This window comes from Onthophagus taurus, chromosome 2 (assembly GCF_036711975.1).
Source record: "Onthophagus taurus isolate NC chromosome 2, IU_Otau_3.0, whole genome shotgun sequence".
Taxonomy (NCBI): domain Eukaryota; kingdom Metazoa; phylum Arthropoda; class Insecta; order Coleoptera; family Scarabaeidae; genus Onthophagus; species Onthophagus taurus.
Window position 1 is genome coordinate 25,015,273 of NC_091967.1, and position 25,521 is coordinate 25,040,793.

Consider the following 25,521-nt stretch of genomic DNA (forward strand, 5'->3'; position numbering starts at 1 on the left):
TTTTGTTTGAATTTAGAAATTTATTAAAAACTAAAAACATATTGAATTACTTACTTTTATCAAATATATTATAACAATTATTATAAATCATATAAAATAACTTAAACCTCACAAAAAAATGCGCGATAAAAATTTTAATATAAGTACTACTTTTCTTCATAATTTGAGTGCCGATATAGAACATAATGTTGGATAATAAAGAATATGTCGAATACTACGGAGAATAATCCTAATCCGAACTTGGTGGGGTCCCCAAAGATTGATACCCAATCATCTAAAACACACAAAATTATTAAGTAATTATTACTATATAAAATAAATAAAAATTACCGTAATTGTGAGCATTAATTATCATTTGTAACATAGATAAAATTCCACCAGTAAAATCTAAGAAGATATTTCCAATACTCCAACCAACCGTACTTTTCCTTTTATAATTCATATAAGCCTAAAAAAAAAAATATTACGAAACTGCGTTCTTTAAAGTTTGAATTTGAAATTTGAATTACCTGAGGTACATATTTAATTAATGTAATCGTTAATTTCACATAGGAACAATAATACAAGAAATCAAGCCAATGAATTACATCGACTGCCGACAAAATCACACTGATAAATAGGAATAAAGCGAACACTCCAAGGATTGATTTGGCTGTCAAAGACACTTTTTGTTCTCCTCTTTCGTACAAATAACATTGGCATATTGTTATTAAACACGCTAAAGCCGCGTGAACAGCAAAAACTATGTCATTCACTTGGACCGGATTTAAACCTCTTGGATATCTTGAAAAGTACTCATTCTGTAAAGAAATTGTGTTTATACACTCGCTAAATGTATGTTGATGAGTTTAATAAAATCAATCCAAAATTAGACGAAAAACGATCGATAATAAAGACGTCATTCTATTTCAAGGTTGTTGAAGCTATTCTTGAAGCTTTAAGCTTCAATTTAACATACAAATCATATCATAATTCTTAAAAATGCAGATGATATGGTTTTTTGAAAATGTCGTATTCTTTTTGATTTATAAATATGACAATTTCTTCTTCAACAATTTATTCCTGGAAATTTCATTAATATTATCTCATAGTTTTTATATCATATCATAAACTACAATCTTTAAGCTTCAATTTAACATACAAATCATATCATAATTCTTAAAAATGTAGATGATATGGATTTTTGAAAATGTCGTATTCTTTTTGATTTATAAATTGACAAATTTTTCTTCAACAATTTATTTCTGTAAATTTTATTAATATTGTCTCATAGTATTTATATCATATCATAAACTACAATTTTTAAGCTTCAATTTAACATACAAATCATATCACAATTCTTAAAAATGCGAATGATATGGTTTTTTGAAAATTCCGTATTCTTTTAGATTTATAAATATGACAATTTCTTTTTCAACAATTTATTCCTGGAAATTTCATTAATATTATCTCATAGTTTTTATATCACATCATAAACTACAATCTTTAAGCTTCAATTTAACATACAAATCATATCATAATTCTTAAAAATGCAGATGATATGGTTTTTTGAAAATGTCGTATTCTTTTTGATTTATAAATATGACAAATTTTTCTTCAACAATTTATTTTTGTAAATTTTATTAATATTATCTCATAGTATTTATATCATATCATAAACTACAATTTTTAAGCTTCAATTTAACGTACAAATCATATCATAATTCTTAATAATGCGAATGATATGGTTTTTTGAAAATTTCGTATTCTTTTAGATTTATAAATATGACAATTTCTTCTTCAACAATTTATTCCTGGAAATTTCATTAATATTATCTCATAGTTTTTATATCATTTCATAAACTATAATCTTTAAGCTTCAATTTAACATACAAATCATATCATAATTCTTAATAATGCGAATGATATGGTTTTTTGAAAATGTCGTATTCTTTTTGATTTATAAATATGACAAATTTTTCTTCAACAATTTATTTTTGTAAATTTTATTAATATTACCTCATAGTATTTATATCATATCATAAACTACAATTTTTAAGCTTCAATTTAACGTACAAATCATATCATAATTCTTAATAATGCGAATGATATGGTTTTTTGAAAATTTCGTGTTCTTTTAGATTTATAAATATGACAATTTCTTCTTCAACAATTTATTCCTGGAAATTTCATTAATATTATCTCATAGTTTTTATATCATGTCATAAACTATAATCTTTAAGCTTCAATTTAACATACAAATCATATCACAATTCTTAAAAATGCGAATGATATGGTTTTTTGAAAATTTCGTGTTCTTTTAGATTTATAAATATGACAATTTCTTCTTCAACAATTTATTCCTGGAAATTTCATTAATATTATCTGATAGTTTTTATATCATGTCATAAACTATAATCTTTAAGCTTCAATTTAACATACAAATCATATCATAATTCTTAATAATGCGAATGATATGGTTTTTTGAAAATGTCGTATTCTTTTTGATTTATAAATATGACAAATTTTTCTTCAACAATTTATTTTTGTAAATTTTATTAATATTATCTCATAGTATTTATATCATATCATAAACTACAATTTTTAAGCTTCAATTTAACGTACAAATCATATCATAATTCTTAATAATGCGAATGATATGGTTTTTTGAAAATTTCGTGTTCTTTTAGATTTATAAATATGACAATTTCTTCTTCAACAATTTATTCCTGGAAATTTCATTAATATTATCTCATAGTTTTTATATCATATCATAAACTACAATCTTTAAGCTTCAATTTAACATACAAATCATATCATAATTCTGAAAAATGCAGATGATATGGTTTTTTTGAAAATGTCGTATTCTTTTTGATTTATAAATATGACAAATTCTTCTTCAACAATTTATTTCTGTAAATTTTATTAATATTATCTCATAGTATTTATATCATATCATAAACTATAATTTTTAAGCTTCAATTTAACATACAAATCATATCACAATTCTTAAAAATGCTAATGATATGATTTTTGAAAATTCCGTATACTTTTAGATTTATAAATATGACAATTTCTTCTTCAACAATTTATTTCTGTAAATTTTATTAATATTATTTCATAGTATTTATATCATATCATAAACTACAATTTTTAAGCTTCAATTTAACATACAAATCATATTATAATTCTTAAGACAACGATCGATAATAAAGACGTCATTCTATTTCAAGGTTGTTGAAACTATTCTCTATTTTAACAGGAATTCTATGGTTTATACGCAAGTGTTAAAGTGTGTTGAAATAATTCTTTGAGTCTTAAATTGTAAGTGAAACAGGTCAACTAGTCTACTTGTCTTCTTAGCTATACTTAGTACATTCTGGTTTCATTTAAGACTTTTATTAATAGAATTATTTCAACTACTTAGGAAATTGTTTCGTCTAAAATCAAAATTAATTATATTTTAATACTTACTTTAATTTCTGGTATAAAATATAACCCAAGATTAAAAGTGCCATAAAGCATAAATCCGACGATATTTAAGTACAAGAAATCGAAGTTTAATCCAATCACACTGTAAAATAAAAAAAAGTACAAAATAAGTTAGTGTAAAATGATAGACAGGTTTTATTTTCTATACAATGTAGAACCATCGTATTCATCTTTAAACGAAAACCGCAAGTTTCTATCTTGAACGAATTCGAAAGCAAACCATAGCTTTCTACGGATCGTTTATTGACGGGTTTTACAAGGTCTTCATTGAGAAGAATGTTTTTTAAATCAAGGTCAAAAGAAACGATTTAGAAAAATTCCTATGTTTTTGAAACGACGAAGATTGATGATCTATGTGGTTAAAAAAAATTTTGTTTACCTTTTTCTCTTGTAGTTGATGTAAATTTGAGGATAAAACGAAACCGACCATGCCACGAAATACAACCATCCGATTACTATTGAGAAGGTGTCTAGGGCGCTGTTTTTGAAGACTGTGACGCGAATAAAAACATCTTCAATACTAAAAAATTAAAATAAAACATTTATTATTTATTAGTTAAATAAATAGGAATTCTTAGATTATTCTTTTAACGAAAAGTTGTGTAATATTGAGTATGTCGAAAACAACTCTTACATAATCGTAAAATTGATTGCTAAATATTTGCAATTTATTTGTTTTTAACATTAGCATAAAAAAGTACAGAATAAAATCGAATTCGATTGGTTTCTTACCGAATTATATGAAAAATTGGAGGCATTAAGTATTAAAAAAGTTTCTTTCTGACATATTAATAGACAATTACATTTGTCATTTCAATCAAATATTTTATCTTTCAAACAATTTATTTATCCTTTTGACTTCAATTTTTATCTCACAGAATATAAAAATAATAAACTTTTTCCAGTAAAAATTGGTTGAAAATATCATTTAATTCCTGACATAAATTTTTTAACAGAAATATTTTATAGAAATTGATTTCTGTTGTAACCGTTCAGAAAGTTGGAAGAAATATAAAGGAAAGAGTCACCTTTCCAACGATAAAACCTGTTCTTAAAAATCACTTTTCAATTTTCGAGTTATAATTTTTTGTTGAAATAAAAATTCATTTAGAATAGATTCAAGCGGGGGTTAGAGACGAAATAATGAAAGGTGTAAAGAACAGATTCAATGAAGAGATGAAGAGAACTTATACAAATATGCGTTCAGAATGAACTGCGTATAATACCATCTATTCCCATAAACCAAAACATAAGTACACATTTGAAAATACCAGATGACTAAAAACCATGATAGGGTTTATAATAACCAAACATTCACCCTTCAAAAGTACTAGATGTAAGATGTAAACTCCGTAAACCATACGATAATTGTTAAGACAAATAACTTTTTCTTTTTGTACTTCTTATGTTTTAATTTTATTTTATTTATGTCGGCATACCATTCAGGAGCGTCTACAATTAAACCACATACAATTATTAACAAAATAAAACACAAAATGAAAGTGTGATATTAACAGAACATGGATTAACTTAATCTACAAATAAAAAAAAAGATTAAAATCCATAATCGATTCGAGAAGACAGTATAAGAAAATACAAATGGACCTAATGAAGAGAGAGAAACACAAACATCACAGGAAGATTAATGAAGTGAATATTTTACTTTACAAAACCTATCAAGATCTAAACTACAATTTTTAAGCTTCAATTTAACATACAAATCATATCACAATTCTTAAAAATGCGAATGATATGGTTTTTTGAAAATTCCGTATTCTTTTAGATTTATAAATATGACAATTTCTTTTTCAACAATTTATTTCTGGAAATTTCATTAATGTTATCTCATTCTTTTTATATCATATCATAAACTACAATCTTTAAGCTTCAATTTAACATACAAATCATATCATAATTCTTAAAAATGCAGATGATATGGTCTTTTGAAAATGTCGTATTCTTTTTGATTTATAAATATGACAAATTCTTCTTCAACAATTTATTCCTGGAAATTTCATTAATATTATGTCATTGTTTTTATATCATATCATAAATTACAATCTTTAAGCTTCAATTTAACATACAAATCATATCATAAGTCTTAAAAATGTAGATGATATGGTTTTTTGAAAATTTCGCATTCTTTTTGATTTATAAATATGACAATTTCTTCTTCAAAAATTAATCAAATCGTGTTGGTTCATTGGAAAGACGACACTTTTATTAACACTTTGGAAAACCTTCAAACTCATATTACAAGAAATGGATTTTATACGAATTTTAAAACTTAATCAATGAAAATTGCAAAATTCGAAAAAATTGTCGATCATTTTAAAAATTTATTTCTCAAGAACTAAAAGTGATTTTTCAAAACGGCTTTTTGAATTAAAAAGAGGACAATTTAATTAATAATCGAAAGTGATAACAGCGACAGTTCTGTTAGTAATGAATGTGATGATGAATTACAAGCGAAGAGAAGAAAACTAGACGAAAGTGCAACAAGAGGTTTTATATATCGTATTGGGATTGTTACAATGAGGTTGCTAATGATAAATAAAGTTGTATTCAATGACAAAAGTCCTATTGGGGTTGAACTTGATTATTATCTGCAGTGTCCAACACCTAAAAGGAACGAATTCCTGTGAATAGTGGAGTACTAAGTAATAGAGTTTTAATATCCGGCCAAAGCCGGATATTTGGTAACTATCCGGTATACAGCCGGATACCACTAATCTAAACTATGAGATGGCAGTGATGTTACTAAAATCTGACGTAAAGCTGACATGTTAAGTTAACTTAAACATCGTCGGTGCTACTGCAAGTCATTTTGCTAAAGGTTTTGACAAGTTGATTATTATCTAACTATAAAATTTAGTTTACATATAGTTTGTAGAATAGTGCAACCATTCTAGTTAGTTTAGCGTTTCTAATCTAAAAGGGTAAAGTGTTCCAATGCCCAGTATTTGTATCATAATTAGTGTGGATTTTAATCATTGGACACTGTGTCCAATAGCTATAATTATAAAACTATAAGTCGAAATGGTTATTGGGCAACATTCGAACACATACATTTGACATTTCTACTTTTGCTTATGTGCATATTATTCCTTATGGGTTACCAAAAATGATCAAAAGGCGATCATATGATCCCAGACATATTATATTGTTGGGTATTCGAGAAATGCTGAAAGGTAAATGTTCTCTAAGAGATATTGCCAACAAATATAATGTGCCCAAATCAACACTTGATTTTAAAATAGAACATCCAGGGCATAAAGAGAATTTTGGGCCTTGTATAAAATCCAAATGTAAATAACAAACCAGGAATTGGTTGGTTCAAAACACTTTTAAAACGTCATCCTGATATTACATTTAGGATCTCTGAAGGAGCAACCGCCGCAAGCAGTTGCGTGTCAGAAAACGACGTAAGAAAATGGTTTAAAGAGATAGAAGGATACATAAAAGAGAGAAATTTAGAAAGTGTATTAAAAGATCCTAATAGAATATTTAATGGCGATGAAACAAGTTTTAATATATGTCGTATTGTGCACGTTTCAAAAAACGTGCACAATATTGAACAGACCTCATCAAAAGAGAATATTACCATCGTGTTTACATTTTTCGCCGATGGTAATAAATGCTGTCCAATGATAGTATTTCCCCAAAAAAGGATTCCTGAAAAATTAGGCCAATCTGCGAATAGTAAATGGAGAATAGAAGAATATTATGAATACGTTGCGAATGTATTCCATCCATTTCTAGTAGAAAATAACGTTCCACTACCTGTTCTTCTTTTTGTGGATGGACATAAGTCACACATTGCGTATGAATTAAGTCTGTTATGTAACAAACTCCAAATAAAACTTCTAGCTCTGCATCCAAATGCAGGAAGTATTTAGTCTTCTTAAGGTTGCATTAAGGAAAGAGGTCCAAAGTGGTATGATATGCATCCAGGTGAAGTAATCATCAAAATTACATTTGTGTACACAAAAAACATTAATAAATGGATTTAAAGCATGCGGTTTATATCCCTTTGATCCAATGCAGTGGATTATACAAAATGTTTAGGAACAGAAAGAAACGTCAAAAACTATCACACTATTTATTATCGATCGATGAAGTATTCACCATTTGTCGCCCTTTTGGGGGAAGAGAAAATGAAAAGGTTTGAAGGTATCGATAAAGTTGCTCCACCTTCTAGCGGCAATGACGATTTTTTTCACTTGTACAAAATTTTCATAAGGATGCAAATGTTATTCATGATCAGGATATGATATATAGTGTTGAGGGCACATTGATGTTGGAACTATAACAGCACAAGTGCGATAAGTATTAGTAAGCAACGGACTATTTCGATATAAAATTAATATAAATAACTGCAGCAATACCGTTGCCATAAAAAAAGGTGTCAAAATACAATGTCATTTTTAACTTTTGAAATCAGTAAATATTTTACATCGTAATTGCTGTTTAACCGGACTCGACAGTATGAAATAAAATGTTATACGATACACGTCCGGTAGACCTTGTAACAGTACTCGTTTAGATATTTCAAACACGGCTCGTAATATCTAACTCGTACTGTTACAAGTCGTCTACCGGACTTATAACGTAATAACTATTTATCGCGCCGTTTTATGATGTCTCTGGAGTAATTGTATCTTGAAATATACAACAAGCGATTGAAATGTCTACAGTGTTTAGTGTATTTATATCTTGTTTTGCACATGATGTGTTCTTATAAATTTTACAGTTTGAAACAATACCAATATTATTTTGCCGGATGCTGTAAGTGAAGGCGGGTTTAGCTGACGAAACGTACCAGCCCAATGCGTTAGAGGGCAAGTGTACTCTGCTTTTTTACTTTTTGTAACTTCCAGATTCTGAAAGCAATTTTTTAGTTGTTAGAAACAAAATTCTTCATATTCATCCACATCTGCAGCAGGGGTCCAAAGTTCTTCGCGTTCTGCAACTGCTGCAGCTGAACAAATTCCTATCTAACCAGATACAGTACCAGAAAATAATCTAACCTTCAGATTGTGTGGGACTTTCTATTTGATCTTATCCTAACGCTGCGAGGGAATTCTATGATGCTAAACACGCAGTTCTTAAATGGTTAGTCGAATTAGATATAAAATTTTAGATTTCGGTTGTACTTCCTATTGACTGTTATGTATTACAGTTCATATCCATCATTCTATAGTTAATATATCACATTGCTTCTTATGACCCCATTTGTGTTTTTCGAATCGAAAGCCTTTTAAAGGATCAGAAAAGTTACAACACTTTTCTTTCTTCTATCATTGCTTTCTCTGAATTGATTTTGTGACTCCTACAATGTTTCCTCCATTCCGCCTATTAGTCTTTTTTTCTATTATATTTTTGATAGTCTCCATAATTCCATTGAATATATTGCTGTATCTGTTTCTTGTGAGTTCTTTAGTCTTTTTCTTCTTCTAATACGACGATATTTTGTTTTTTCTACGATCCCGACGTCCAAGTTTCATACCATCTTTTAAATGGTCTTCCAAGAACTCGTTTGGTGTTTGGTTTTTGTAGCATAGTCCATTTGGCTAATTTCACAAGAGACATCCTATTGATAAAGTCTCTATTGCCGTCGCCTGGATCGCAGGAATCTTACCACATCCTGGAACCCACATTCATCTCTTACTGTACTCGTACTCACATCATCGCATATATTAACCCTTCGTATTGTTTTATATTTGCCGTATCTGCTCGTGTTTCTGCAGCATAAGCAAATATAAGTCTGATAAAGGTTTTGTACATTCGAAATTTACTTTCTGTCAACTTATACTGATTTCTCCATATTTTTTAGATATTCGGACAGCTTTGTTTTTTTGATTTCTTATGTAATCAGTTGATATCGAGATATTGAAACCTTAAGAGGTGGTAGTAAATCGGTATAAAAGCCGCTGTAAATCGTTTTAGCTTCCTGATAATAAAATTTTGTGGTCGATATAACACAGTATTTTAATGCGGTTGTTCCCTATTCCGTACCAAACATCCACCTCATTCAAGGCATCGATAATTTCATCAATAACGATATTAAATACTATCGGATTTAAGTAATCTCCTTGTTTAATAACCGTCGTCACACGTACTGGTTCAGTTTGTAGTTTTCATACCTGTTATTGTGATCGATTAATAAATAATTCTTACTATTATTATCGATCTTGTTTCTTACTTGTTTCTTAAGTGTTTTACTACATCCAGACGTACCGGAGATGTGCAGTATAAATATCACGTCTATCGTCGATCTATTTTGTCGGAAACCTTGTTGATTGAAAAATGATGAAAAAAATAGTAATAATATAATCACTAGGAAAGAACTAGTGATTATATTACTGCGATTTTTTTCTGCCAGGATTTCAGTAAGTTATTTTATCTAATTCCGTTATGAAAATTAAATTTTACATGTCTATCTGACGTTTTGTAACGTCACTTTTTTATAACTAGTGATGTAACGATTTCATTACATCACTAGTGATGTAATGAATTACATTACCTAACTACAAATTGATAAATTGACATTTGTCACTAATAGAATAAGTCAAGTTTTGAACAAAAATTGCTTTTTCAATGGAATTATTAGATAAAATTTTGTACTTAACACGTTATGAGACGGCTAATTTTGTATAATACACGTAATTTGCAAAACTCGCTCGCTTCGCTCGCTCGTTTTAACAAACATTACGTTCGTCAAACAAAATTAGTCTTTTCATAACTGGTTACGTAAATAACTATTAAGACGGCGCTTAGTAATGCTATTCCTGAAAAGTTTGTTGGGTCTTTCTTTGATCCCTTTTTGAATATAGGGATGATGATAACAGTGTGCCATTCTGACGGTATTATTTCTTTATTATTAATTTTGTTGAAGAGATGTCACCAATCAACATCAATCAACGATGTTTAGCAAAAGTAAAGATACAGGTGATATCCAAAAATTCTCAACAGGTGTCAGTAATTGTTGGACGTCTGTATGCAGAACAACCTTACAAGTAAATTACGTGCCGATGTAATGAACTAAAACTAATAGAGTATTATGAAGGTAATCTTCTTGTTAACAATATGTATACCGAAACGGTTATCCCTGCTACAACAGGTGGCATCTAAGAAAAAGAACATGCTATCCGGACGTGCTTGAATAAGGTCATGAGAACTCATTATTCTTAAAAGAACTAAGCTAATCAGACCAGAGAACTGCTTGGAGAAAAAAGATAATATATCAACCATTAAGATTAACGAAGAAGTGGTCGAAAATACTAGAAACGCTGAAATTGAATTGAGTGCAAAAAACATTCGCTAAGTGAGGTGTATTAATACTACTTTTAACTGCTTTTATCACACCTGATGGGCATTACTAATTCAACATTTTTGTCCTATTCACCGCACTGACAATGTTCCAGAAATTGATCATCACTGTGCTTGGATCTCTAAGTACCAATAGCATCCCTAGACCGTCCAATACAATCGAAGAAGGAATGCAGATGATGTAAGATGTTCGCCATCTAGTAGGGGCTTGATTGCTTGTTCGACTTCTTCTAGTGTTGGAGATCTGTCCCTTCTTCTTCCTCAGCGGTTAGATTTATATCTTGTCTGATTTCAGTTTCCTGATGCGTTGCAAGTAGTGTATGGAAAAATTGTTTCCAGATTTGTGAGACTATTTGAATAGAACTACACGAAGGAAGTAGCAACGTAGTAATATAATGCTTTAAGTAGAAACCTCGTGAAAGAATCGGAGGATGTTGAATTACAAAGATTATCAATTACATTTCGGGTTTGGGTGGCTGCGATGCACAGAGACTGTGATGAAATTGCGAAGGGTAGAGAAAAGCTTTGATAAATTGTCGAGTTTGTCGATCCAAAGGAAGACTACGTTTTCGTGTTTAAACCATTGAGAGAACTTTATCGAAACTAAAGAAAAATTATTATTTTGCATTTTTAAAAACTGCAGCAACTAGACGCCTAGAGGGTAGCAGCCTGGACTGTTTTGGTAGCAGCCTTTGGCATAAAAACATTATCCCAAAACATTTGCGACATACCATTTGGGTATGTTCCATATATGTTGTTATTGCTGTAGATGCAGTATCAGCCATTGAGTTTACAAATGCTTTAATTTGATATTATGGAATACCTGAACCAATAATTACAGATAGAGGTGCAGTGTTTACTTCTAAAATTTTTCATGTATTCTTTTTACGGATAGATGGAAAAAATAAGCAATGGAGAAGATTGTAGTTTGAAGATGTATGATCAACAATGCTAGACACAGAGTAACAAGAACACCAATCGAGACGATATTTAGACTTAACCAAAAGGTCCAAACGAGAATTCTTTTATAAAAGTAATCATAGAACTCACAATTTGTAACAGATTGAAGGAAAGTACAGAACCATTGGAAGATGCAAAAACCATAAGGTTACTAGAAATAGGTAATTTCAATCTTTGAAAAAATAAAGAAGCACGTTATTTATTGTTACACTAAACGTAAATTAAAGACGAATAAATTCTTGAATTAGTTGCGCCTTCGATTTGCATGGTCACAAACATTATTCCAAAAAGATACTACATGATGGAGACAAAGCCATTCGAGTGAGGTAATGTAGATCGTTAACACATTCCGTAAATGATGACCCACATTTTATCGAAAACATTCTCTGGAGTGATGCATCTACAGTACAAGCTCGTTAATCCGGCATTCACTAATCCAACACGTCCAGTAATCCGGTATTTTGAAATTCTTAAAATCAACTCTATAATACGGCACTCATAAAATTCTACGTTCTATAATCCGGCACGTTTATTATTTCGTCACAAGGTTAGAATAGTCAGTAATAGGGGATTCCCACGAGTTTCTGTTACTGCGTATGCGTTACATCATTTTTATGTACCCATATCAAAATGGAAGTTAAAACACGAAAACGAAAGCACGAATCGTTAACTTTAGTTCAAAAAATGGTAATTTTAAGAAAATTGGATTCCAGTAAAAATCAGGTGAAGTTGGCTGATGAATACACTGCCGGTCGTAAAAATCGTGAAAAAATTGAATGTTGTGTTAAACAAAGTGATTCGGGAATGAGTGGTCATCAAACAATGAAAACAGGAGAATACCCACTTATGGAAGATGCTTTATATTCTTGGTTTCTTGAAGAACGTCGCTGTAAGAAAACTCTCACGGAAGATAGTATACGACAAACATTTTTGTTTTTTACGAGAAAATCTATAAGAATAAGGAATTTAAAGCAACTGACGGCTGGTTTTAAAAATTTAAGGTAAGATATGGAATTAGAACATGGACCGTAACGGGAGAAAAGCTGTCTTGTAATGAGGCTGCTGTTGCTTCATTTATCGAACAGTTCAGGAAAAAGCTGCATGATCTTAATTTAACTCCCGATCAAGTCCACAATGCCGATTAAAGTGGATTGTTCTGGAAAGTTTTATCAGGCAGGACAGTGTCCAAGGATAGAGTTACCATGCCTTGTGCTAATGGTACGCATAAACTCAAGCTTTTATTGACAGGGAAAGCGAGATCACCTAGGGCATTTAAAAATGCTGATCTTCCACTCGTATACAAAAACCAAAACAAAGCATGGGTAACCAAAGAAGTATTCGTAGAAGGGTTTCATAATGATTTTGTTCCTGAAGTACGACGTTTTTTGAAGAGCAAGAATCTTCCGACCAAATCGCTTCTTACTTTAGACAACACACCTGCATATGGGGCTAATGAAAATTTAGCTTTAAGAGATGGTCTAATACAAACCCTTTTTTCCTCCTAATTGCACATCTCTGCTTTAGCCTATGGACTAGAATGTGATCCAAATGATAAAGACTAATTACAAAAAAAAAAATCCAATCATGGTCAATGGTGTTTTGCGAGAAGATGATGTCACTAAAACGTTAAAAAATATGAATTTAAAAGATGCCGTATTCACCGTGACTGAGGCTTGGAATAGTGTACCTGACAGAATAACACAATCATCTTGGAAGAAATTGTGGCCATCATTAAATAATGAATACTTAATGAAGTAGAAGGTGAATGGGATTTAGAAGACGAGCTCTCAATTGCAGAGTTGAAGAGTTTGCTAAAAAATCAAGAAGAAAAGTAAAACTTCACAGAGGAAGATATAGACGAGTGGTTTCCAGAAGAGCCGAGCAACGAACCAATGATGACTGATGATGAATTAATAAACGAAGTGATCAGTAATGAGTCAGACAAGGGTAATGTAGAAGAGGTTGCAGTCAAGTGAACTTTGTGAAATCTGAGGACGCATTAAAGGCAATTGATCTCAATATCCCTTGGGCCAAAGACAATAAACAATCTGCAGATATTCTACTAACACTGAGAAAATTGAGAGAAAATATACTCCATAAAATCTATTATTGTAAAAAACAGTCAACAATTGACAAATTCCTTGATACGTCATTAACAAATAACATGTAAATAACATAATCATTTCTTTTTATAACTATTTTACATTTACTTTCCAATAATAAACGATTTAATACAGTATTGATCATTATTTCGTTTGTTTTCTCTTATAGTAAAACTTTTTTCTAGATAATATGCAGTAGTCCGGCACATTCGGTAATCCGTCGGTGTGAAAAATTTTATGGTGCCGGATTATCAAGCTTGTACTGTATATTTACTCACAACCTGCATGATTGGAGAGATGAAAACCCCCATTTAATATGCAAAGGTCATGCCAATGACGAAGGTCAATAATCATTTGGGTAGGATTATTAAATAACTATGTCGTTGGACTGCACATTCTACCTGACCGATACTGGATTTCTTTTTTTGGGATTATTTGAAAGAACAGGTTTACTACAAAGATGAAAATGTCGTAGCTCGTATTCACGCTGCCGTCACATTCATTGACGAAAACATATTGCACAGAGTACGTGTGTTTATGATAAATCGAAGAAATGTTTGTCTAGATGTAGAAATACGCCACATTCTTTGAAAACCGTTTGTAATTATTAATTATAGAGCAATTTTTTTCATGTCATAGTAACTCATTTGTAATAGTAAAGAATAAATAAAAATTTTAACTTTGCATCAGTAACTAAATTATAAGGTACATTCGGTAATTTTTTTACTCGTTATTTTGGATTTGTTTGAGATTGCCAAATCAAATCCCAAGGATAGATATTAGAATAGAATAACGAGCAAAAAAACGATGTAATTAAATGATTATGTTAAATGGTGATAGAAGATATTAATTTGTTAGGAAATTCTCAAGAAGAACTTGTTTAGACCCCGGAACCGCTCGATAATATTACTACAAAGTGGAAAGGTTCAAACAAAAGTTTTATTTGTTCTTAATGGATACTAACTTAAAGGTAAACCAGAAGAAAAGAAAATTTCAATCTCTCTAAATGTAATATGTGCTGATGGATAAAAAGCTAGATAATATGACAGCAAAATTATATAGTGCTACTTTAAAATATAGCCCAAAAAAAGGATATATGTTTATAAACGTTTCAATGTTAACAACGTACAAAAGGAAAGACAACCATTTGCTTCCTTCGTGACCGAGCTAAGAAACGATATAATCACGATAAATGAAAATGTGCAGTTTATGTGAAAACGTAGATAAAATTCCAAGAAATCACTTTGCTGCAGTTTGTAAAGATAAGAAAGCGAAACAAAATAAAAAGAAAATGAAGAAAGAAAGTTGAATCTGGAAATAAAAACTTTATGAAGTTGAATCTAAACAAGATAAAGAGCAAGAAACATATAGCGATTTACACTAATTCGGTAATATCAAAAGAATCTATAAAGTTAATTAATTCGGTTCAATGATCTCAGTCCGTAGTTGTACAAGGATAGTTAGTGGAATTTAAATTAGGTAGTGGAACGAAGATTAGTGTGTTCCTCTAAAAGTTTTCAAATTAATTGAGATATCTACATTTTTTAAATGAAAATAGTATTAATCGCTTATGGAAAGTTTAAAATTGAGTTGTCAAGTAAAGTAACTTTATAACGTAAAGAAAAAAAGAACAATGCAGTTTTAAAAATTTGTTATGGTCGATAAAGGTCCGTTGTTGGGTTTACAAAGGTGTATTGATTTGAAGTTAAATTAATAGATTAAATACTCTTGAAATAGAATTTAGGTCGGTAGATGATTTAGTTTAGTTATTAAATATCCAAAACTATTAATTTAAAGATTTTTTTCTGTTTTCCTTCAGAGCAACATATTAATGTGGTTAAACTCGCAATAACCCATCCTCAACCGATATTACATGATTGTTTCAAAAATTAGAAAATCATGGAATAAATAAAAACAAAAAACCTATTGAAGGGCTTAACCCATTGGTTATTATTGTATGACAAAAGATAATAAGTCTGGACATTTACTGTTTTCTTCGAATTTCTCGGATTAATTCTTTCATTTTGTCAATTTTAATGAACGAATTTATCTACCCTTATAATAAAGTAAATGTTGCCGCATTAAAAAAAAATTTACAACTTCCCATCTTGATATATGTATAAATAATTATTAATTAACTGCTATCAACTGGTTCTTGCATCAAACATAAACGAAGTTAATTTAAAAATCAAATTTTCATCAGTGGTGATAAAGATGTGAGGATGATTGATAAGGCGTGGGAAGGGGTCACTAAAAAGACCCTCATATCGGCCTGAAAAAACTTTGACCGGCGTTGTTGAATGTTGGCTTTCTAGTAAAGAGGGATAAATTTGGTGTCATAAATTTATAAATAATAAACTACATGATTGAATCACATTCCAGGTGAGTATGGTATGGTCAGTATGGTACAGAAAAAAAGATAAAGATGATTTCGTTCGTTAACAATTTCTGTATAAGTAGATAGATATTTCTACTTATACATAACCTTACATATACTTATACATATCTAGATAGATATTAAATAAGCGTTATATTAAAGATGTTGAAATCTATTTGCAATGGAACGCATTATCAGGTTTTACATTAATTTATATGTGTAGGGAACATTGTTTCGCTTAACGAGTATTTCGCATTACGAGTAAGATTTTGAAACGAATTATCCTCGTTTTGCGAGATTCCACTGTAATTGGAAAAAGAACAATCTCCTGAAGTTTGTCGCATTTGCAGTGAATCATCGTGTATACATATAATTAAGTTTGAATTATTATCAAATTAAATGCTATTTTATCCACAATTAAAAAAAATCGCATGTTCCTATAAAGTTCTCGAGAAACTTCCGGTTTCGTGATGTGATTGAAATTACATATTGAAATGTTATTTACTTTTCATTGTTTTGAATTGTATTTCGATTACACGCTCTTTCTCGAAGTAATTAACCGTGAGGGATCAAGAAGTGTAGTTTGTTATCTTTTCTTTACAATTCATTTTAATTAATTTTGTACAATATGGTTGCCTTTTCGGATTTTGGATTGTAAATAAAAATGATTTATAAATTAACCATTATTCAAATGTCATTAAAACCAACACATTGGGTTTAATGTGAGATTTTAGAAAATACAATTAATCCATCTCCAGTGGATTAGTTTAAGTGCTTTAACCTTCAACTTTGAATAACATTGCCAAACTTCAGAAAGTTTTTTCTTTAGCGAATTATGATAACTTTAAAAAATGGTGAACTATTTTGCTTTTCTTTTATTTTGTCGAAACGATATTTATGCTTTTGTATAATATACATATATCTTGTGTAATTGTATTATAATAGAATTGTAGAAGAACTGAACAAAAACAATACAATACGAATTAGAAAAAATAATAAACTCATAAGATACTAGTACAGAAGTCTACATCACGAAATCTGTACGCAAGCAAATAAAGCCGTAAGAATATGATGTAAGACCGGTTCAAACAAACGCGGCGGAAACTCGGCTAGAGATTTCGAAAACAAAAGGTATGATTAGAAATATTGAAATGAGGGCATCATGATCGATTAGAGGAGTAATGTTACCGTGTGACCAGATTAGGAGTGTTGTAAAACGAGAAAGAATAAGATATGACGGGAAGATATGCAGGATGTTATTATATTCATAAGATCAATACGAAGATAGTGAAGAAGCCATGTCGATAGAATGGAGGACGATAGATGGGCGAATAGGGCAAAAGAAGAAAAACCCACATCGAAGAGACTTCTTGGCAGACCACTTAAGAGATAGCATGAAAATTGGACATCTGTAGAAGCTATGGTATAGAATTTTTCGTTGAAAAAAATGCGTATGTCATTTATAATTTTATACATGATAAACCATGAGAAAACCTGAGCAATGCAGTTTTGGGGTCAGGTCCTTTTCTGAGGACTTGACATTAAACGATTTACGGGTGCTGATGTCTCGGAGCTTTCACACACAACAACAACGAAAGCTTGAACTGAACTATCTGGATGTTTGTCCAAAACGTTTGCACTGTGGCAAAAGCACCATAGATATTGCTAATTATTTTGCTACCACTTTTAATTCAAGGATCTCGAGGAATTCAAGGATTCAAGCAAATCATAAAAATTATGGATACATTGCGAATTAAAATTGGCAACAAACCTGCAAAACGCAAAACAATACTGCATCTGAAAAGGCGTAGACCACCACCTGCGGTTCAAAATTCTTTTCTTGTTGACTTTAAAACGCGCTTTTTGCGAAATCACATTTTTCAAGTAGGGCGAAGTTTTTCTCACAATCAATGAACCGATTATCTTTGGATTTGGTACACATGTCGTAGAAACCTTCATCCATGGTTGGAACTAGAATTATCCCGGTATCTTGAATATCTTAGTTCCACACTAATGTTTTGTTGGAAAATTTTCCGCATAAATGGAAAGTCATTTTTAAACAACTGCGATTTCTATACAAATGTTCGTACTTGCTTAGTTCTTGTTCGGACGAGAACTACATTAATATAGATTAAAAATTATTTAACAAATTATTTTCCTGGTTAAGACGACTAAGATCGCCATAACTCGTGCGACCGATTGGACTAACCTACATAACAACGCACAACTTGTGTCGATTTCAATAAAGTATTTCATAAAACTTTGTGTTACTAGTTAAAACACGTCTTAATATGCATCAAACCCCGGCACAAAAAAGAAAGATACTGAAAATGAACCGAAAATTTGCAGCCCAAAATATTCAACTTGAGTACTTGAGTGAGAGTACGTAAATGATGTTCTACTTGAAGATTATGTTAGTATTGGTGATGATATGCAAGCAATAGGATGAAGGCATTTTAGAAATGTGTTCTAAATTTTTCGCCATAGAAACCTTCAAAAAATTCAAGGAAAGATTTTCCATATAGAATTCATTGCGCATTATATTTAACTAAACATTTAATTTTACACAAAAAAACGAGTTTTTTAAATGTTTGTAGATAATGAAATAATATAAACATGAAATTTTAAATATTCATTAAATTTTTGCATTTTCCATCTATGTTTCTTAGTGCTTCCTCGTCATAATCAACAAGTGGGTGAAAAATTATATGGTTTAGCCATACAATTATTGGACAGTGGCAGTTATTGGACAGCACAGATTTATTATTTAAAAACAAGAACTTTGTGCAAGTTTATGTATCACAGTCGGTTGTCGGTGCTAGATTGATACCTAGACCACTGCAAGTCATTTTGCAAAAGGTTTGTTTTTTTCCTGTGAGGTTGATTGTGGAACATTAAGGTAAGATATTATTATCCAACTCTAAAATGTAGTTTATGGTGTGTACAATGGCAAAACGTAGTCAGTTTAGTGTTTCTAACCTAAAACGGTAAACTGTTTCAATGTCCAATAATTGTATTATAATGAGTGTGGATTTTAATCATTGGACATATGTCCAATAGCTACATACAACAGTGGAACACATATATTTAACATTTGTACCTATATGCCTTATGTTTTCTTAAAGATAGCCAAAAATGTTATTGACCATGCAGGAAATGCAGAGAGGTACATTTCCTCTAAGATATATTGACAACAAATATAATGTGCCCAAATCAACACTTGATTTTAAAGAAAATGATATTCCAATTGAATGAAATTCTGATCACTATTAAAGTCTAAAAGTGTATATAATTGCAAATGTTGCCATAAACTAAAATAAAATTTAAGTTTAATCTAATTTATAAATTTAGTTAAATGAATTAACCGACCTGATGTGGTCACATCAGGTTTCTTTGGCAATTATCTCATCTTATCAAACACGCCGAAACGTAAAGCTAAACGAAACACCGAAAGACTACCATTTGCAACAACATCGCAAAATTTTTAGGAAATGCACGAGAAGAAGAGAGTATTACAGATAGAAATGGAAAGACAAAAAGAAGAGAAAAGAAGAAAGTTTAATCATAAAAGAGAAACGACAATTACAATAAAGACACTAAAATGTTTTGTTTGTGGAAAAACGTGTCAAAATAAGACTAACTTGATGTGTGAGGAATGTAGCCATAGTTTCCATAAGAAATCCGTTCCAAAATCTCATCGAATTCATATTCCTGATTATGACGATAGTTATCTATGCCATAACACAGATCTGCAAAAAAAGGGGTGTTGATTGTTGTTGGATGGCTGGATGATGTCTAGACTAGCTTCAAAGAAGTTGTCAATGGTTTCTTAAGCAATAATAAAGCTGCTAATTATATGGTGCTAAAAAACTTCAAAAAATTAGGTTGTAACTTGAGCGTGACATTGCACTATTTGCACTCTCGTTTACATTGGTTTCCTGACAGTTTGACCGACTACTGGTATTCACACCAACCTGATGCGCCACATGCTCAACACAAGAGGCGATTTGGCACAAGATCTATGGAAGAAAAGCAAAAGAGATTCCATAAAAGTTAAATACAATATAAAATGCGGACTAGCGTGTCCATAGCATCTGACAGTGCTGATCCATATGCTGGGTTCCAACACATTACGTCATGACGTATTAAAATGCATTTTAAAATAGCCGTAACATATAATGGAAAAAGGATAGTACTATATGATGAAATAGATACAATACGGCTAAATAATATTATGCATCTCACATAACTTCAAAAGTAGCCAAAACAGCCATTTTTCTTGTAATTTAAATATATCATAGATAGATAATTTCAAATATCTGAAAATCCTAACGTGATGTGCAATTCTGAGCTCGGATTTTGATTCCACTCGGAAAATTACTTCGGAAATGATCGTCAGCCATCCAACAACAATCAACACCCCTTTTTTTGCAGATCTGTGGTGATTCTTGCAATATCAGTAACACCAGAAACGACAGGGAGGCGACAAACTACTACTTGAAGGATTGGATGAATATGAAAAAATAGATATTTTATACAAATGAAAAAATATATCCTAAATAAGCGCGTTGTGTGTATAATACCAAGTTTTAGCAGTAATGTATTACAACTAACGTACTTATGTCTAGTAACTGTAACATAGCCATCCAATGACTGTACTTTTTGCAATAAATAAGTAAAATTGTAATGGTGCGTTCTGTATAATCTACGAAATCAGATAAGTAACTACATTGCTACTACAGTGCGGAGGAATTATGTAAGAAACGCAAATTTGCGTTTCCGTTATATCACTATTTTTTAAGAAAGAATTAATTTTAATTATAAAGGTTCATACGATATTTAAATCACTTTTCTCAATATAATTTACTGGTTTAAATGATAAATAGTATGCGTTCTGATAAAGCACCACTTCCGGCTACAAATTTCATAGAAATTTATATCTAATGCTTTTTGGTATCACAATAAAATTTCTATAAAATGTTTAGGAAATAAGTTCGTATATACGACAAATTAACTATTGTCATTTTCCCCATATTTCTCTTAACTCATCAAACAATTTCTAAAATCCCATTTTAGAAAATATCTTTATTTAGAATAAAGCAAGATTGTTGAACTATATTTAAGAGCAATGACTAAGAAAACAAAACAACTTTTTTTAGCACTTTTCTTACTTGACATTCGGATCCGTTACGTTAGCTGTAACTTCACTATGACCAGCTCCTATGGCATGCACTTTAACATACTGGACCTCTTCGTCGGTCGGTTCTAAATCGATAATATTCGGTGTCACCTCTAGGATATCATCGTGTTGTACTAAAAGTTGCAATCTGATCGATTCCTTAAGATTACTATAAATAAAAAAAATATGATAATTTGAAATAATTTCAACAGTGAAAAATTAATCATTAAAAAATAAGTACAAATATATGTAAGACCTTTTGTAACCAAAAAATCATTAGTCACAATTCCGATGAATAGTAATGCGATAAACGACGATAATTTTAAAGGAATATGAATATTATCGCATGCTTTTAAAAATTCTTTAGATGGGTCAAAATTCTTAAAATTTATTTCTACGTAGTTGTGTTTAAAAGAAAACAAAATTTAGAGAGTGTAAATTTCAAAACAATAAAAGAAAGGAATTTACAATGTACTTTATTCTAAAATTTTAATCTTGCATGCAGATTTATTAAGTGTTAAATTACGATTAATTGCAAGCCATTAAAATAAAAAATTGCTGATTATTTCCCTTTTGGACGTTTAACAATGTGCAATAATCAGCTTAGATACGCAGCGAACAATCGAGGTAATTACGTTGTTATACAACGTTAAAGTCACGCACAATGAACGTGTATCTAATCGCCCCTAACTTTTAGTACACATAAAAAATAGAACGAATTCAAAATTTTCCATTTTATTTTAAAATTAATTCTTTATTTAAATAAATTTGCTCTAAAAATAACATTTAAAACCCATCGATAATTAAATTATCTCATCAGCAAAAAAATAACACTACAAAAACTGTGTTTTATTTAGGTCAGTTATCTCAGTTTACACCTCATATTTATTGTAATAATACTCACCGTACAGTTAAACTAATGTTAACGGAATCTTGAAGTTTCAAACTAATATCGCTTTCTTCTATAGTTATATCACAGACCGCGCTACGAGGAACTGGAAAGAAATATTACGAAAAAACAGGTTAATTACGATACGGACACCACATAAAAGATAAAAAATATAAATATAAACAAGACAAAAAAATAGGATAACATATACAAAGTTGAGCTTGTAATAGGATACGGAGTTGTGATGAAAGAACAAAATGTGAAAGGATTTTCAGAGTGGTGTATATGTTTGTGTATCACGTTTCAAGTTTATCTCGAAAACTTGATAAAAAAGCAAATAAAGCAAGACAATAATGTCACACACAAATTGAGATAAAATATATAGGATTTATATAAAAAAGTTATATTTACAAGGAAATAAATTGAGATATCTGATATTAAAAATGTTGATAAGAGTGTGTTTATTAAATTTTTATTATTCCTAGATAAGAATGGTGTATAAAGGATTAAGAATAAAGCTCTATTGGGTAATTGAAATAACTTTTTTTATTCTCAAGGATCAGTTATTATTTTTGTACTAAATTTTCTTTTTTACTTATAGCTTAAAATAAAAGAAATAAGTATTAATTATTTATAAAAACAAATTATGTGAATATTAAGAAGTAATAAAAATTAAAAGAAAAAATTAATATTTTCATTTTAACAGTTACCAAAATAATAATAATTCGCGAAAGCAATAGAAAAGCACCCGAAAGTTACGAACATGTAGAAAACCCAACATAACCACTGGTATCACACAACTAACCTATGGAAAACTAACTCGTATCCCGGAGTCTTTAAAGAATCTCCCATGAATCTTCAAAGCTTTTAGACTATCAGTCGTTTTATCTATGGAAATATACGCCAAGAACGTAAACAAACTGACAAAGCAGCAACATCTGACATTTCCCTTATGTTGAAACCTGCAGGACAATTGGACCGTGTTATGCATCACTTGACTAATCGACAAATTAATAATGTTCTCTCTCTTTACAAATATAAGACTTCTCAGAATAGACAGGCTCAAACTATTAAAAATTGTTTGGTGCCTGTCCATTTCTATCACGGAACACTGATGACAGCTATCACAAGATATCACAAGCACAGTGTAAGTGTAAGTCGTGGCATAAATTTAATCACTAAAACTAGAGACAAAATGATGACGATTCGTGTAAAAATTTATGAAGAAAATAATCTAGAGTTTGATTTGGCACTTTTAAACTGGTTTTTATTTTATATAGAATTTAAGTCTAACCAGTTTGGCTTGGCCATCTTCAGAGACGCTACAAATAAATTAACATCTCTCATCTCATCCATTTTACAAACAAGTTTCTTAATATATCTTTTTGTTTTGTTAAAAAAGATTACATATCAAAGTCGAAATCAGATTATTAGTTACTAATTTACAAAATTAAAGTTTAAAAAATTGTAAAATGAAATTAAAGACGATATTAAGAAATTTGGAAATAATTCAAGAAACATCATGTGGCTTAAAAATCGACGATTTTTTTTAATCAATGTGAAATGACCCAAAAAATAAATTAAAAATAAAAAATGAGCGGAAAAGTGACTAACACTAGATTAACTTCAGTTATAAAACTTCTTTTATATGATAACTAATTTCAGGTTTAAAATGTCAACCTCAATTTTGACATATTTGCAATCTTCATTAAAAATCCTTTAAAATGAGTACAAACACGACATATTTATCTTCAATATTAATGACGTTATGGTCAACTTCCGGTTAAGAATGTCAATGTCAATTTTGACATATTTGTAATCGTGAAAAATCCTTTAAAATGAGTCCAAACATGATACGTTTAATTCCAATATTACTCGAGATATAAGCAACTTCCGGTTTGAAATGTCAAAGTCATTTTAACATATTCTTAATTTTATTAAATGTTAAAATTTGTTACAAAAACAAAAATATCCAAAAAAATCAAAAATTAAGGTTGGTATTAATATTTAAAAATTAAATTGTTGCTAACATCGGGTTTAATGTTTTTTATTCTAACTTTTTTGTTTTTTGAGATAAGTGCGTCATCTTTGGACTCATTTTAAAGACTTTTTAATGAAGATGACAAATATGTCAAAATTGACGTTGACGTTTCAAACCGGAAGTGATTGTATTTCCATTAATATTAAAGTTAAATACGTCGAATTTGGACTCGTTTTAAAGGATTTTTTATGAAGTTGACAAATATGTCAAAATTAAAAGTTGAAAGTTCGAACTTTTTGGTTTTTTGAGATAAAGTTTGGACTCACTTTAAAGGTTATTTTATGAATATTACGAATATAATAATAAAATTAAAGTTGCCATTGACAACTAAAAGTTTTTTCACGACTAAACCCGAATGTTTTTAGTTCTCGTTCTAGTTTTAATTCAATAAAAATATATAACTAGAGAGAGAAAACTAGAAACATTCGGATTTAGTCCCACGTCTCTCAAGACGTCTAAATCCGAATGATTCTAGTTCTAGATCTTGTGTTAGTTCTAGTTTTAGTGCAATAAAAATTGTATCTAAGTCGGTTCTTAGACGTATGATGCAAATCGGACTTAAAATCGTATAATGTGATTGGCGCTTAGCTTTAACCTTTAAAACAAATAGTATTTCAGGTCTTTCGGTATTCTGCATTTTTTCAAAGATAAGTTACACCTTTACCTACCAGACAGCATGAAAATCTCTAAGGCTCGTTACTACCATCTTCTGGTTAAGCTATCTAAGGGATTATTACTATGGTTATGGCTATTTCACGCGCTCTGATTGGCTAGTAGATAGGTTTATCTATAAGATAAATTTAACTAAAAGATGGTAGTAATGGACCTAAAAATGATAAAATGTCGCTTAGTCAAGTGATGTATAATGCGGTCCAATTGTGGTAAAGGATTTAGTCAATATAAACATTCAAAACCAGCGACGTATAGAATTACCGTTTGTTGGGTCCATTGTCTTCCAATTGTGGCGGCTACGGGAGTGCCTAGCAGATATGAATGGTACTTAGAAAAATTAAATACCCAGGACTGACCAAAACTGATAATCTCTCATTTCTCCATGAGAAGACATCTCAAAAGACGGTACAGTCAAACGGGATTAACGGCATATAGATGCAAAAGACAAGGGGAAACTACTGCATTAAAGATTCGTTTTGAATACCTCACAAAGCAAAA

General features: G+C 30.2%; 1 protein-coding gene across 1 annotated transcript in view; it reads right to left on the reverse strand.

Moving 5' to 3' along the window:
• Positions 1-25,521, reverse strand: part of LOC111420135 (lysosomal cystine transporter cystinosin) — a 39,267-nt gene continuing 13,746 nt past the window's right edge. Inside the window, exons 2-8 of the mRNA XM_023053053.2 lie at positions 22,326-22,416; positions 21,414-21,590; positions 3,851-3,991; positions 3,454-3,553; positions 510-800; positions 331-448; positions 1-274 (exon numbers count right to left, since the gene is read on the reverse strand). Of these exons, the coding sequence (XP_022908821.2) occupies positions 147-274; positions 331-448; positions 510-800; positions 3,454-3,553; positions 3,851-3,991; positions 21,414-21,590; positions 22,326-22,416 (1,046 nt within the window). The 3' untranslated portion in view covers positions 1-146. The remainder of the gene's footprint in view (positions 275-330; positions 449-509; positions 801-3,453; positions 3,554-3,850; positions 3,992-21,413; positions 21,591-22,325; positions 22,417-25,521) is intronic.